The 15,382-nt window shown below is 37.3% G+C and overlaps 1 protein-coding gene across 1 annotated transcript in view; it reads right to left on the reverse strand.

Annotated features, from left to right (window-relative positions):
* Positions 1-4,555: 4,555 nt before the first annotated feature.
* Positions 4,556-15,382, reverse strand: part of spz5 (spatzle 5 Toll-1 receptor) — a 39,747-nt gene continuing 28,920 nt past the window's right edge. Inside the window, exons 3-8 of the mRNA XM_028187707.2 lie at positions 9,369-9,514; positions 8,290-8,498; positions 7,261-7,573; positions 5,964-6,137; positions 5,273-5,446; positions 4,556-5,094 (exon numbers count right to left, since the gene is read on the reverse strand). Of these exons, the coding sequence (XP_028043508.2) occupies positions 4,923-5,094; positions 5,273-5,446; positions 5,964-6,137; positions 7,261-7,573; positions 8,290-8,498; positions 9,369-9,514 (1,188 nt within the window). The 3' untranslated portion in view covers positions 4,556-4,922. The remainder of the gene's footprint in view (positions 5,095-5,272; positions 5,447-5,963; positions 6,138-7,260; positions 7,574-8,289; positions 8,499-9,368; positions 9,515-15,382) is intronic.

Genomic DNA, 15,382 nt, shown 5'->3' on the forward strand with positions numbered 1-15,382 from the left:
GAGAACGTATATATTGTCCCAATTTTCTACTAAGTATACTCTGATCTATAGGGATAAATATAATCGATTATTGAACAAGATAATTAATTGATTTTACAAACATAAAGTCACGAAATCAATTATAACAGAGTGCGAGGTAATTAAACGTCTCTATGTCATATGATGCCTGGTGGGTTCACATCGACGGACACATCTAAGTCCTGTTTCAATATTTGCGGGTAGATATCATTTTTTCATAAAAACATAACTACATATAATAGAGACTCAGGAATGTTTTATTTGTGTTATTAGCGTATTGTGAACTCGTTCGGCTTGGTCTCACAGACCGCCGTTTCAGTGAAGTTTTTAAATATTATTAAGACGTCGCCCTCATGTCTCATGCTGGGTGGTGGCATTCTCGGAGTGACATTTACAACCTCCAGTAATATAACACAAAGTGAGCGTTGGCTGGTCTGTCTATTTTACAGCAAAAAGTAATAATTTCACTACTCTACATACATACAGGTTTGACTCTACATTAATCTTCAGAGCTTTTGAATGTATTATATTTATTTAATTTTGGAACTGAATAGATAGGTTTCGTGCTTAAATATCTGTAGGAGCTAAATAGAATCCAATTCAGAGGGTTGTATGTTTTTTACAAAACTTTTAGGACTATACTTAGTCACACGGTTCCGAGAAAACTCATAGAATAGTATTCGCGTAGTAAACTGGGGGCTAGTTCACCCCCGAGCTGTGAGTCATCAGAATTTCACCTCCCACACGAATTACTCAGCTCTGTTCACTCATTATCTATTTGTCACGATCTCACCATCTGCCGTTATAATTGTATTGTAGTTAGGTCCAATATAATTGCGAAGAACCGAAGTGCTCACAATGTAACTGTAATTTAAATTCGAACACTTTAAAATACTGAAAAAAGAGCAACCAATCAATACGTTTGCTAAATGAAGTATTTAATAACAGAGAGTTCTTAGTTTACTTTCTGGTATTTTAAATAAAAAGTATTGCAACGCTTGCAAACTTATCCCGTGCATCGTGGCGCCAATTTTCGTCGTTATAAAAGTGCGTAATATCGATTACCGGCTCCCTTACCCGGCATTTTGTCTCTTTCGCACGACGCACTTCCGAATGCTCAGGACGAAAACAGCTTAAGCGCAACCGCAGCGACTTTACCGCGGCGAAGTGTTCCGTAGTCCGCAAACTGTGCGGACTTAGGTCGTTTTTCCGCGTGCCGGTTGTCCCCCGTCGCGGTTGCTATGACGACCGATCTGTCACACGCACAGAACATAAAACGCAAGCATTGATTTTTTCCTCGCTTCCTCTTTACTTTTACGCGTGTCGAGTTTTTGCTTGAGTTTAATTTTTTTATTATTTTAAGGCGTCATTGCGTGAATTTTTACACTAAGCAGTTAAATGTGCTTTAGCTCTTTTTGATCCGTACCTGGTCTTAAATTAATGAATTACTTAATCTATTTTAGTTCGTATCGTTACGTTAAAAACTATGGTTATGCATCTCTCTCTTTCATTTTAGGATAGTTGGAGTGAACAACATCATTTAGATTTGGATTGACTGAAAATGCTATGACGAAGTTTTATTTTCGATCATTCGATTTTTGTACAGCATAAACTTATTTCATTGTTATGTTAACAATTTGATGACGTCATCGACTTCCTAACTACATATAGTGAATGGTTTAAGTGTCCAAAATGAATTTCTATCACATTATCATCATTAACATATACCTATGCTTTATAGTAAACATATTTTCAAAAAGTTTCATTTACCTACACGAGGCAGCCAAACTTGGATTTCAAATGAAATGCTTGGTGTTTGAATGTTCGAATTAAAGTTAAATTTTAGTGGTAATGTACAACTAAAACAAAAACATAAAATTAACTAATAATATACCTCAGCCGAAAGTTCGCTTAATAAATATAAAATTATAAATGTGACAAAGCCTGTGCACAATATATTGCTTTGAGTGTTTTCAAAAATTTTTAATTTTAAGTGTCGTTGGACTTAAAACGCAAAAAGAGTTTACAAATTCTAGAAATGACATTACGTAATTATACTACAACATTTACTTTAGCAGAATAATTACAAGAAACGAAGTTAATTTTTGCACAATATTCAGTAATTGCTCTAAAATCAACATTTCAAATCGTAATTCTTTTGAAAACATCAAAGGAGCTTTTGGACGAAGAAAACCAAGTAAAGCTTCAAGGGAAAATTTGTTAAGGTAGGCTCGGAAGCCCCAAGGGTGCGAGCCCAAGGGTTGGCCATCCCTTACAGATGCTGTTTCCAACCCTAACTCTCTCGTTAACTTAATAGAAGGAAAATATGTTCGATGCAGAGCTGTGAGATCTTCATGAATAATGTGTAGTATTTGAGTACTCAAATATTAATTCTGGCTGGAGAATATTTATCTTTAATTCTTATTATTAAGATAAATAATGGCCGAGCATTGTACTTACATAGATTGGTTTCTGGTCAAATATCAAAAAGGACTCATTGCAGCCAAATGTTGATTAGTTAGTAGATTAATAGACTCATGGCCATTTATATTATATTACCAACAAATAGTTTCGTGTTCCTTATTTGTTGTCTCTTTATGTATAACATACTGAGATGATTACAAGATTTGTTGCCTTTGTAGACGGATATACGGCCCGCCCGATGGTGAGTGATCGTCGTCTACTGTAAATAGTAAATAGTAACGTAGCTTTAATTTTTACTTAACATTAATTTACGTAACTTTAATTCCTAATATAACTATCAAATAATTTATTCGGTTTTTGCAAGACGTACAAATAGTTTACATTTTTTTAAGCGGTTTAATCTGTATGTTATTTGTTAAATTCAATTTATAATAATAAAGTATATAGTCGGATATTTCCGACATTTCGAAAATATTACAGTTTTTAAGTAATTGTATATAAGGTGATGTTCGTCGATGTTTCAACATGGCGCCATTTACCGTTACCAAAGCCATGACCACAAACCTTATCTCCAAATGGACTGTAAGCCTGTTCACCCATTTGCGGAATAGAAGAAAGCCAAGGGTCCGTCTTGAGACATAATATGGCAGGAATTATTTCATTCCCGTCATTATCTCATCAGTGGAGTAGATTTCATCTGTAATGACTAGGAGTATCCGCATTCTTACCCGGTGCGCTTTCAGAGAACTTTTTTTGCCGCGTACCACCCGTTTCTGGAGTGAACTCCTCCTCCAAGTTATTCTTGGGCGTTTTCACAAGTATTACTTCAAACGAGGTTTAAAGATTCCTAAGTGTTAGGCAACGGGTCAGCAATGTCCCTGGAATTGCTAACGTTAACAGGCATTGGTAACCACTCAGCGTTAGGTAGGCCGAATGCTCGGCCACTTTTTAAGGTAGAGTAAAAAGTGCTCTCAAAAATTTTGTAATAGGATCGAAACGAGACAATGCGTTGCGGCAGAAATAGGTGTTTTTATTTTAACTAAAACTGGACCTGTAACAGATCAATTAATATATAAATTACGAAATTAATAAAATAAATGAGTAAAGGAGGGTTTTATTGATTTCTACAGTTGAATTAAAAATGATTTTCGATATCGAATTTAGGTGGGTGGCGCATTTGCGTTGTAGATGTCTATGGGCTCCAGTAACCACTTAACACCAGGTTGGCTGTGAGCTCGTGGGTGGATGGTGGATCGAAGCAATAAAAAAAAATTCAAAAAAGGTAACACCGTTAAACACAGCTCACTGAGTTTCTCGCCAGGTCTTCTCAGTGGGTCGCGATTCCAATCCTGTGGTAGATTTTGCGAAGCACTGCTCTTGCTAGGGTAAGTGTTAGCAAATTCTCCCAGGTTAAGCCCGTAAGCCTGCCCGTCCATTCGTAGCTGTAATAAACCTATAGGCTACCAGCGACTAGATAGGGAAAAATAGTAGGCAACAATTTCATTGTTGAGTAATAGTATAATATATTATAATAATAAATAACATATCAAAATAACAATAGCTCCTAGAAAATTCGTTACAGTGGAATTGTAATGAGTTTTTCTCCCAATTTTAATAAACAAACAATGTAATGCTTGTAGTATTCATTGTTGTAGTTTTGTATTCATATTTTATTAATCAACTTGTAATATTTGCTTAGAGACCAGTGTGCTTAGTGCGAGTTTTTTAACTTTCTCGATAGCGTACAAGTTAACTCAAATCTGTATGCTTTTCGAACAACGCCCCTAGCAGCAAACGTAGGCAAACTTTCCAACTTCATACAGATTTGAGTTAACTTTAACGCTATCGAGAACGTTAGAAAACTCGCAGTAAGCAAACGGGTAGTCTATTGATTGATCACTAGTTGCGAATGTTTTGCTTTAGAAATAATAGCCAGGATGATGACGTAGATGAGTGCGGGCTCCGTACTAAGTAAGAGGTCTGCTTCTATTCAGTGTGCGTGTTATGCGGGTTGCTATGACGTTATTGCTTCATTACAGTCAATTTAAAGAAAAAATAATCTACCATCAAAATGCATGCATAAGATTTTAAACATCGAAATGAAACATTTCTGTTTTGAGGGTAGGCAATATATTTTAACACTTAGGCTACTATTTACATGAATAAGGCAAATTACAAATAAATTTACTTACATATAGTAACTTGTTAAATTTACAAATTATAATACTTTGCCTGTAGGACAATAGGATATTTTAATAGTTAGTGTCGAAATGCTAGTGTACTATCGTGATTTACCAAGGAAATTATTACAAAACATGACTTCTTGTAAATAATTATGTTAAAATGAACTTAAATTTAAGGCAGTGAAATTATTGAAATAATAGCGTCATCTAGTGTCAGGAAGCAATACTATTTTCAATTTGTTTTCGTTGTCTATCTTTATACAATTGAAGCAATGCAAGTAATGTAGGAATGTTTATTTAATTATTAGGTATAATGCTACACTGACAACAGCTAGGAATCCAAAATATATCCGTGTATAAATTCTGTCCGCTTGATTGCAGAGCCACCAGACGTTTTTGAATGTATTTTTGTTCGCATCGGGAAGTGTATCCAGAAGGGATCGTGCACAAGCCACTGCATGTTGTAGATCTGTAATTATGAATATAATTTATAATTTACCCCTGGTAAACCTATTTTAGTTCAAAATTATTTTCATTTAGCTATTCGCCAGTAGATGTCATATATTTAGCAAAAGTTGTCAATAGATGGCGCTTATTTCAACTTTCGAATGGATTGTTTTTAATGTAATGTTATCAAATCAACCTACGTGCAAATCTCAGCCCGTACTAGCTGTGTCATATTATCAGGCATGTTAACTACGTATTTCCAGCTCCCTTTGTTGTTGAGAGCTGCTCGAGGTGTGATGTACTCTGTACGCACGCTGCAGAGTTCTTGAGCATTTACAGCCTGTCTTCGCGGTCGCTCGGCAGATGTCTCTGCACTGTTCAACATATAGAGCAAAATACCTTAGTTTGACTATTATTTCAATTTCAAGGTGCTTCTAAGTACATCTTTTTTAAATTTCAAATTATTATCTATGATTAGTATTAGCGATATAAACTCTCCTTTTGAAAATTAAAATTAAGATATCGCACCTAGAGAATTATAGAGACCCAATTCAATTTTTTTTAATTTCGACTTTAATTAAAAAGTGGACCTAGAACGACCCTTTTCAGAGACATATTAATCATACGACCAAAAGTAGCTTATAAAGGGTCCATTGGTCTCTTTCACTCCGTCCCCTTCGTCTACGTCTTTACGATTGCCAAACTTCATTCGATGTTTTCCAAAAAATACATTTAATTTTGTTGCGTTGGGTCTCTATAATTCTAAAGGTGCGATATGTAAATGTCTAAAGAACGGAATTCTGCACAACAAAATAAAAACGCAATAGATTTACTTTTCTACTTTTCTTTTCTTTGTTTTTCACTGTTGAAACATTCATTCAAGTCCCATACCTAGCTAATCCTAGAGCAATTCTCAATGCTTCAGTGCCGGTTAGAGACTTCTTGGCAGCAGCTTTGACGAGATCAGCGTTCCTCTTCTTCCGCTTCTTGAGGGTCGTGGTCCTGGTCGGAAAGGTCACGGAGCGTTCCACAGTCACATCAGCACGAGACGACGGTGAGACGTATCTAGAAAAGACAGTGTCGCCTACAATGATGTATTTACTGGTGGTAGGATCTCTTGTGAGTCCACGCGGGTAGGTATCACCACCCTGCCTATTTCTGCCGTGAAGCAGTAATGCTTTTCGGTTTGAAGGGTGGGGCAGCCCTGGTAACTATACTGAGATCTTAGAACTTATATCTCAAGGTGGGTGGCGCACTTACGTTGTAAATGTCTACGAGCTCCAGTAACCACTTAAGACCAGGTGGGCTGTGAGCTCGTCCACCAATCTAAGCAATAAAAAAAAAACAAAAAACAAAAATTATGCCTTGGCTCGTGAGTCCCGGGCCTAGAGCAGCAAGATTTTTGAAATGCCAAAGTTACAGAGACGAAAAAAGTAAAGACAGTCTCCTTTGATAATGAGTTCAGATTATTTTTTATAAAAAAAAAGCATTGGGGCCGGCATCAAGCCTAAATCCATCACGGTCACCTACGATCTGGTAAAAAGAATCCTAATTATATTTTTAATTAATTTTTTTTTTCTACCTATCCGTTGGTAGCCTAAGGAGCTATACCAGATACGCCCGCACTACCCGTCTGGGCGCTCACGGGCTCAACCTGAGAGAATTTTCTTAGCACTTTGCAAGAGCAGTGCTTCGCAGATTCTACCACCGAACGGAATCGCGACCCACTGAGAAGATCTGGCGAGAAACTCAGTGGGCAATTTAACTCATCGCTAATTTAACAATCTGAATTAAACATGGTAAAGAAAGAATTCAGATGGCAGAAAGATTTCAAAAACCTTTTTTATTATTATTTATGTTTATTGCTCTTGTAGGCCGACGAGCGTACGGCCCACCTGATGGTGAGTGGTTACCGGCGCCCATGGACTTCAATAATGCTAGGGGCAGAGGCAAGCCGCTGCCTACTGTTTAATACACTCCACAAGCCTCGTTTGAAGAAGAACATGTCATAGCGCGCTTATTAAAGATTTCAAGTTCCATGAGTTTTAATAAGATTCAGTGGGGTTTTGACACTTTTCTCTCGACTGTGACGACATGCAAACTCCTTATCTATATTTGAATCACACACAAAATTGACCTGCGCTCAAAAATATCAAAATTACTAGAGATATTAACAATAATAGCTTACTTCCACCACTCGTTTGGGTTATACCGCGTCACGCCGCCGGAGGCTTGCCTGAACCACTCATCCGTTTCGTAGTTTGGATAAAAATTTTGACCCTCAAAGAAATTATTGTAGCCGAGGTCCGCGGGTGAGTTCTGTCTGAATATTTTCTTGTTGTAGTCGTCGTAAATGTTCCCACCGTGGCTCCAGTGTGCGCTCGGAGAATGTCCATGGAAACCGAACTTGGAGAAGTTCGCCGATTGAAACGTGTTTAAGTTGTACGGTGACGGGTCGTTGGAAGTCGGCGGCTGCAATGGTGTCTTCTGGGAGAATATATCTGTAAGACATTTGTGAGCTTTTAATTAGAAGGGAGTTATGATTGGCATTTGAAATGTAATGACTGCCAACATTAATTTATATTCAGTGATATAGGGAATTATGAAGAGTAGATCTTCCAATCATGCGTTTTCCATGAGAGAAAAGGGGATCATAGCGTTTGTACATTAACATAGAAACACTGACCATCAAGTCTGAAGGTGGGTGGCGACATTTTCGTTGTGATAATATGTACTTATAGGCTAAGGTAAGCATTTGACACCAGTGTGCTTAGTGCGAGATTTTTAACGATGTAGCGTAAAAGCTAACTCAAAATGCAGTTGGAACAGCGCCCCTAGCGGCAAACACAGGCAAACGTTCCAACTTTATACAAATCTTAGTTAACTTTTACGCTATCGAAAACGTTTAAAAAACTCGTACTAAGCGCACAGATGAACTGTGAACTCATTTATATATTATAGCTAAAACGCTGAATAAAATACCTACTCAGAGCACACACGCGCACACATTAATATCATAAAAGTTGTTTTCTTTGATTCACTTTATTACAGGAATTAAAACAACAAAAGTCGATGTGTTTACGTATATTCGCCGTGGTTTACGAAACTGCTGGATCTGGGTAATTCTGTGCAGTTTAGTGACGATAGCTTTAAAGTCACGTCTAAAGTCGGCTAGCAATGGCGCTGTTGATAGTTTTACAAGAAATCCGTAACTCACCATGGTTGTATCGGCTGTGAAACTTGGTGTTGTAGTTTTTTGGGTATTCGTTAACTAGGGAGATGTGGTCGACGTGCGGTAACGAGTTGGGTCCATACTCGTAGGGGTAGTCCGGTTTTTTTGTCGTCGCGAAATCGTCGCGACTCTCGTCCGATAATAACGTCCGGATGTCGTACTGGCCTGCGTCTATTAGCTGTCGGATTATTTTCCTGGGAAACGAAAATGTTGTCACTCAATATTTTTTTGTTTACGATGTTCGTTTTTTTTATAGATTCGAATTTTAATGTTTACTCAATTGATGGTACGAGGGAATGAGGTTTGTATTTCGTAATCAGAAAAAAATATTTTTTGCTTTAGACATGTTTTTTTTTGTTTTTTTTTTTCTTAGATGACTGGACGAGCTTACAGTCCACATGGTGCTAAGTAGGTACTGGAGCCCATAGACATTTATAACGAGTTCTAAAGTCTCAATATAGTTAAACGGCTGCCCCGCCCTTCAAACCGAAACGCATTAATGCTTCACGGCAGAAATAGGCGGAGTGGTGGTACCTAACCGTGCGGACTCACAAGAGGTCCTACCACCAGTAAGTTATTTAATTTTTAAACTATGTATATAATATTATTTTAGTCATTAACATATTCATTAATCTCCTCAGTGGGTTACGATTCCGGTCCGGTAGTAGACTCAGCAAAGCGCTGCTCTTGCTAGGGCTAGTACTGGCAAGACCTCCTAAGCTGAACCCCGTGAGCTCACCTACCCGTCCACGCGTAATCAAAATAGACCTTTAAGCTTAACAAATAAGATTACAATCTACTGGTGGTAGGACCTCTTGTGAATCCGCGCGGGTAGGTACCACCACCCCGCCTATTTCTGCCGTAAAGCAATAATGCGTTTCGGTTTGAAGGGCGGGGCAGCTGTTGTAACTATACTTGAGACCTTAGAACTTATATCTCAAGGTGAGTGACGCATTTACGTTGTAGATGTATATGGGCTCCAGTAACCATTTAACACCAGGTGGGCTGTGAGCTCGTCCACCCATTTAAGCAATAAAAAAAAAGTAGGAATAGAAAAAACATACTCAGGATATGGTTCTGGATGTAAACAGTATGTGAGGCCTGGTTGGGCACAAGGCGGATTCCGCCCGGGGGGCGCAGGCTCGAAGGCGCAGTGTTGTCCGTATGGGCAGCTGTATCCGTCTCCGCCGCGAGCTAAAGTCCATATTAACTGAAAATAAAACAAATACAACTAAAGTTCGATCTTAGACATTTTTAATATCCTGTTATTAGCTTGGTATGTATGTATGTTTGTTTGTGTGAATGTAACGCATTTAGCTCGGTATGCATGTACGTACGTTCCTTTAATTGACCTGTAAGGGAATCTTTGAACGTCGTTTTCAGAGACTTCAAAACGTTCGATCAACTTAAAAATTTGCATAGCATCAAGGGTCGATGACACTCAAAGGATAAAAAAATATGTGTGGTGTCGTGGGACACCGGATAGGAACGAACTTCCTTATTATAAAAATACAAATTTTAAGTTCTATTCGAGGTATAAAGAAAATAAAACTGGAGGTTTCGCAACAACCCACGGTCATTCGGTAACGTGCGAACTTATTGTGGTACACCTCATTCACGGCTGTTTGCATAAGAGTTAGTGTATTGCGCAAACGAACGCTCTGAGATCGTGGTCAATGAATGATAAAAAAATATGTTATTTTTTGTACGTTATTACAAAGCTAAGTCGTACACTGTGTGCATTACTAATTTGTACGTTATTAAAAAGCTAAGTCGTACACTTTGTGCATTACTAATAAAAATCTTACGTTACGGACGTTTTTTCCCGGTTAGGGTACCCCTCCGCATCGTCCCATAAGGACCTTCATTCAAAAAAATGAAATGAATTGTTAGTTTAGTTTGGTATTTATTTAAGCGAGTTTTTTTTATTTAGTTTTTATGCCATTATATGCAATTTTAGCACAGATGGTAGGGTACCTATATTGGGAGTTTACAAAGCTCCTAGCTACCAAAAGGGCCGTGCGAACAGCTGGCTGAATTATATTTTTTTTTTGTTTTGATTCCTTCATCAGACTACGCTATGCTTATTGCAGTAATGAGTAGACTCGCGTAAACTCACGTTCCACCTGGAATTAACTGGTCACGGGAGTTTAAGGACATCAAATCTAAGGTGGATATTTCAACTGTAGCCTAATATTACCATTCTCTGATTTAGACTAAAACATATGTTGTTTTTTTTGTTGCTTAGAGGGTGGACGAGCTCACCGCCCGCCTGGTGTTAGGTGGTCACCGAAACCCATAGACATCTCCAACGTAAATGCCGCCACCCACCTTGAGACATGAGTTTTAAGGTTTCAGTATAGTTACAACGGCTGCCCCACCCTTCAAGCCAACTTCAACATGATAAGATAAATAGAAAAAGATGTTGCGCCAGCCCCACATAATGTGGAATAAAGGTGAGAAGAAAAAGGCAAATAAGTGTTTAAAAAAAAAGAGAGGTGCCTTATGGACACCCGATTGAAACGGAATTTCTTTTGATATATTTTTTTTGGATTTGTATTCAATAATGATTAAATAAAATATAAAGTTTCATTATAAAATAATTAAAGGAACCATAAAAAGAGACTAAATGCGAATAAAGTTCGTATTGCAGATACATTTCTGGATTAGTAGTGAAAAAATAATCTACTACTTTACTTACTACTACTTACTTATGTACTACATTATTTTATTATTTATTATAAATACATGAAGTATTTTTTCAAGTTAAAACTGAAGCGATAGAAAAAAGCTTCAGTTTCCTATGTGGTCAGGAAGGGCATTAAAAATAGTGTCATTTTGTCATCAAAAAAGGTGTCATTTTTTTTTGTTACACTTTTACAGCCTCATCCCTCAGCTCGCAAACATAACGTGCGATAAGGAATTCCTTCTAACAATCACGTAGTTTCTAGCGATAAGGCATATTGCTAGTCTACACGGGAATAAACCATCATTCTGTCGCAAAACAGTCACACTTTCCGGTCCGAAAATCAGATCTTAAACACACTAAACTGGTGGTAAGACCTCTTGTGGGTCCGCACGGGTAGGTACCACCACCACCCTGCCTATTTCCGCCATGAAGCAGAAATGCGTTTCGGTTAGAAGGTGGGGCAGCCGTTGTAACTATACTGAGACCTTAGAACTTATATCGCAACGTGGGTGGCGCATTTACGTGTAGATGTCTATGGGCTCCAGTAACCACTTAACATCAGGTGAGCTGTGAGCTCGAGTGCCCAACTAAGCAATAAATAAATAAAAAACTGCCTATTCACGCAATAAGAAAGCTTACACACCCTGATCTACATCGTGACGCATAAACTATTCTCATTGTAACCAGCTCGGTGGTGCGGTAGTTGCGCCCATGGCTGTTTGGGTAGTCGCTTCGATTCCCACGTCGAGCAAACAATCTTCTGATGAACAGGTCTGTTTGCTCTTTGTTTGAGTGCTTATTAACTATAGGTAAATGTATATATGTAATTGTATATAAGTATGTATGTCAGTCTCTGATATCCATAACATAGGGCATCCTAATTTGGGGCCGTCTGTGATTTCTTCCCAATTATCTATTATGTAAAATTATTTTAAAGGAGAATGCCCATTGTAGTATGGAATTTGGTTTCAGTTTGTGCTCTCATGTAACTTACCTCATTTTGTAGGGTTTAATATGTTTATTCAATTATAAAAAAAATTAAATCTCTAGTTCGCCGGATTTGCTAGTAAAAGACCAATGAAGTTTTTAGAATTAGGTTATTTTTTGTACAAGACAGCAGTGGATATTTTTTGATTATGCTGAATTCCTAAATGAAAACATGTATAAAGTATAAACTTATTTAGCTAGCATAGTATTGTGTGGCTAGGGCCACTGCGTCCATTCGTGAAGTAAAGGTTGCGGAACTATTTCGGAAATTCAAAATAAAACAAAAATAGACATAAAATAATTTCTTTCTCATATTGTGCAGATGTATCATTGTACCTAACTCAGCCTAACATAGACACAACGACCCACAGTTCGATTGCCAACGAGATAGCTGTAGTAATAACCATGCATTAATAGAATACTATTGCTAATAAGCAACGTTTTCATCACGATTGATTAATAAGTACGTATGATAAATTAATTAATTCTGCAACCAATATGCCTGAACTTCTGCCTAACAAAATAGGTAACGAATAATATGATCGAAACACACGATATAACTCAATCGGAAACATGAAAAACGGCGTCAGTAAATCAAAATATTATTGTTAGGTAGGTACTTGTCAAATGTCAGTAGCAGTAGTAGTTGTATTTTTCCAACTGGAAAGGCAAAGGTATCATACCATACACAATCTTTTATAAAAAAAATTATAAAAAAATATAAAATATATAAATATTTTGCCAATTGAATTAACTAATTTAATTTCATGCCAATTGATTAATGTCTCAAATTAATCAACTTCATTTCATTTCACTCCACATTATCGTTTTTTTAAAAGATTAGGCTGTATGAATTAATTTCTTTGCCTTTCCATTGGGAAAATTGAACTACTACTAGATAGAAGTTTTTAAATTACTAATTGTTTTAATCTTCTATATCCGGCGAAGTTATAACTTAATATTTTTGAGGAAATTGTTAAAAATAAAAACTTAATTTTTAATATATATTTGATCGTAGCACAACACGAAACCAAAAATGGGCAATCTCCTTTAAGTTACCAATTTTAGTAATTTATTACATTAGAGTCATAGAACATATTACGAGCGGGTCAAATGTAAACTTTCTATATCGTGGGAATCGTTACTTAATTCCGCAGTCAAATCGGATTAGACGTAAGAAACTTTCGTTTACGCATCGTGAATTTATTGTCTCTAGGTCTATGCCGATTGGCGAATAAAAAATCAGTATAATTTGATCTTTAAGTGAGGCCGTTAAGGTTCATTTTGACTTCGTTCGATTTCAATGGTAGCTGCATTAAGTTTGTTCTAATAAGGTTTTTATAACTACATGTACACATTAAGGCCGAACCAAGAGATAGATGTCTCAAGTATATTGCATAAGAGTTATACCATCCTTCAAACTAGAGCGCACGTTTGCTTCGCGTCCGAAATCTTACAATACATCCCATTTATATTTAATATTATAAAGCTGATGATATTCTTCTGCTGCTGACATTCTTTCAGTTAAGTTAGGTATAGGCTATATAACATCACATGAATACTAATACGAGCGGAACACTAATAGAGAATGAATGAGAGTGTCGTCGTGGCCTAAAGCATAAGACGTCCGGTGCATTCGTATATAGAGATGCACCGGTGTTCGAATCCCACAGGCGGCTACCAATTTTTCTAATGAAATACGTACTTGACAAATGTTCACGTTTGATTTCCACGGTGAAGGAATAGCATCGTGTAATAAGCTTCAAACCTGTAAAATTTTAATTTGCGTAATTACTGGTGGTAGGACCTCTTGTGAGTCCGCACGGGTAGGTACCACCACCCCGCCTATTTCTGCCGTTAAGCAGTAATGCTGTTCGGTTTGAAGGGTGGGGCCGCCGTTATAACTATATCGAGACCTTAGAACTCATATCTCAAGGTGGGTGGCGACATTTACGTTGTAAATAAAAAAATAAATAAAAAAATATTTACTAACAATCACGCCACGTTAACTGGTCCCGTGATAAGTTCGTAAAGAACTTGTGTTACAGGTACCAGATAACGGAAATAAATGTAAGATTTTTATTATACACATACATATATTTAATATACATCCATAACCCTGGAAAAGACATTTATATTTATCATACAAATATCTTCCCTTGGCGGGATTCGAACCCGCGACCCCCTTGTGTAGTGACCATGTCACTTACCACTACACCAGACGGCCGTTAAATGTCTATGGGCTCCAATAACTACTTAACACCAGGTGGGCTGTGAGCTCGTCCACGTCCATCCCATCACCAGATCCTGATCCTGATTATCACAGGACCATTCGGAAAGTCTATACTTTCGAACAAAAAAAAAAGAATTATCAGAATCGATTCAAGCATTCTCGAGAAATCGGTGAACTGACGTAAATAAAAAATGGTGGTCGAAATGATAGCCTCCTCTTTTGAAAAGCGTGATGTTGGTACCTTAAATAGCTCCTTAACATTCGATTATTCAAAAATATTTTCACCTTTTACGTAAATGAAGTCGCGGGTACATTTTTGGCGTTATCCCAAAATAGATATTCCACGCGGACGAAGTCGCGGACAAAAACTAGTCACCAATAGAAATTGGCTGGCGATTTTAATACGCCAGTATAACACCCAAAGAGCATCGTTGCTTATTCTCCGAAGAATTCCTTAGTAGCCTTTACGTCACATACGGAAAAAGGTGCGGGGTCCAGCCACAATATTGGAGGTAAGTCGTTAAAGTAGGTATATCTGCGCAGCGCCAAGCGAAAGAACTGCTTGATCGATTATCGACGATATAACAGACATGAGAACTTCACGCACCTAAATGAAAATCAGATGACGCGAGTTGATACTTCGTAGCGGTAGCGACGTCTGTCAATCATTATTATTGCTTTGAGCCTTTGAGCTAATGTTTCATGATATGTTCACATATTGATTGACATAATAATATATTTAGGCTGTTGATTATTAAAAGAATATTGCTTTTTTTAATGTTATGATGAAAGTCGATAGCCGTTTTAGAAGCATTCACCCTGGATAATCTAATCCTGTACCAAGAACACTTCATATTTATTTGTAGCGTTAATGTTTCGAAACTATGTATTTAGCTTACTAGCGTCTGACGCATACCAAATACTGCCCTTTTAATGGTATTCCGAACTAGGACATTTTAGATCCGGCGGCTGGCTTAATACGTCACAGTCGTGTAACTATGGTTGCCTTATTAATGAAAATGTCGATTCCTTGCTATTTAAGTTCCCTAAACGGAAAAGGAATTGTGTCGTACAAAACATTACTGGGCGAGGATTACTTCTCCATTAAAAACGATGATAAATATAAAGGAAGAGGTTATGAAATTGAAATTTATTTTACTAACCCACCG

This window comes from Bombyx mandarina, chromosome 22, assembly GCF_030267445.1.
Source record: "Bombyx mandarina strain Sakado chromosome 22, ASM3026744v2".
NCBI classification, from domain to species: Eukaryota; Metazoa; Arthropoda; class Insecta; order Lepidoptera; family Bombycidae; genus Bombyx; species Bombyx mandarina.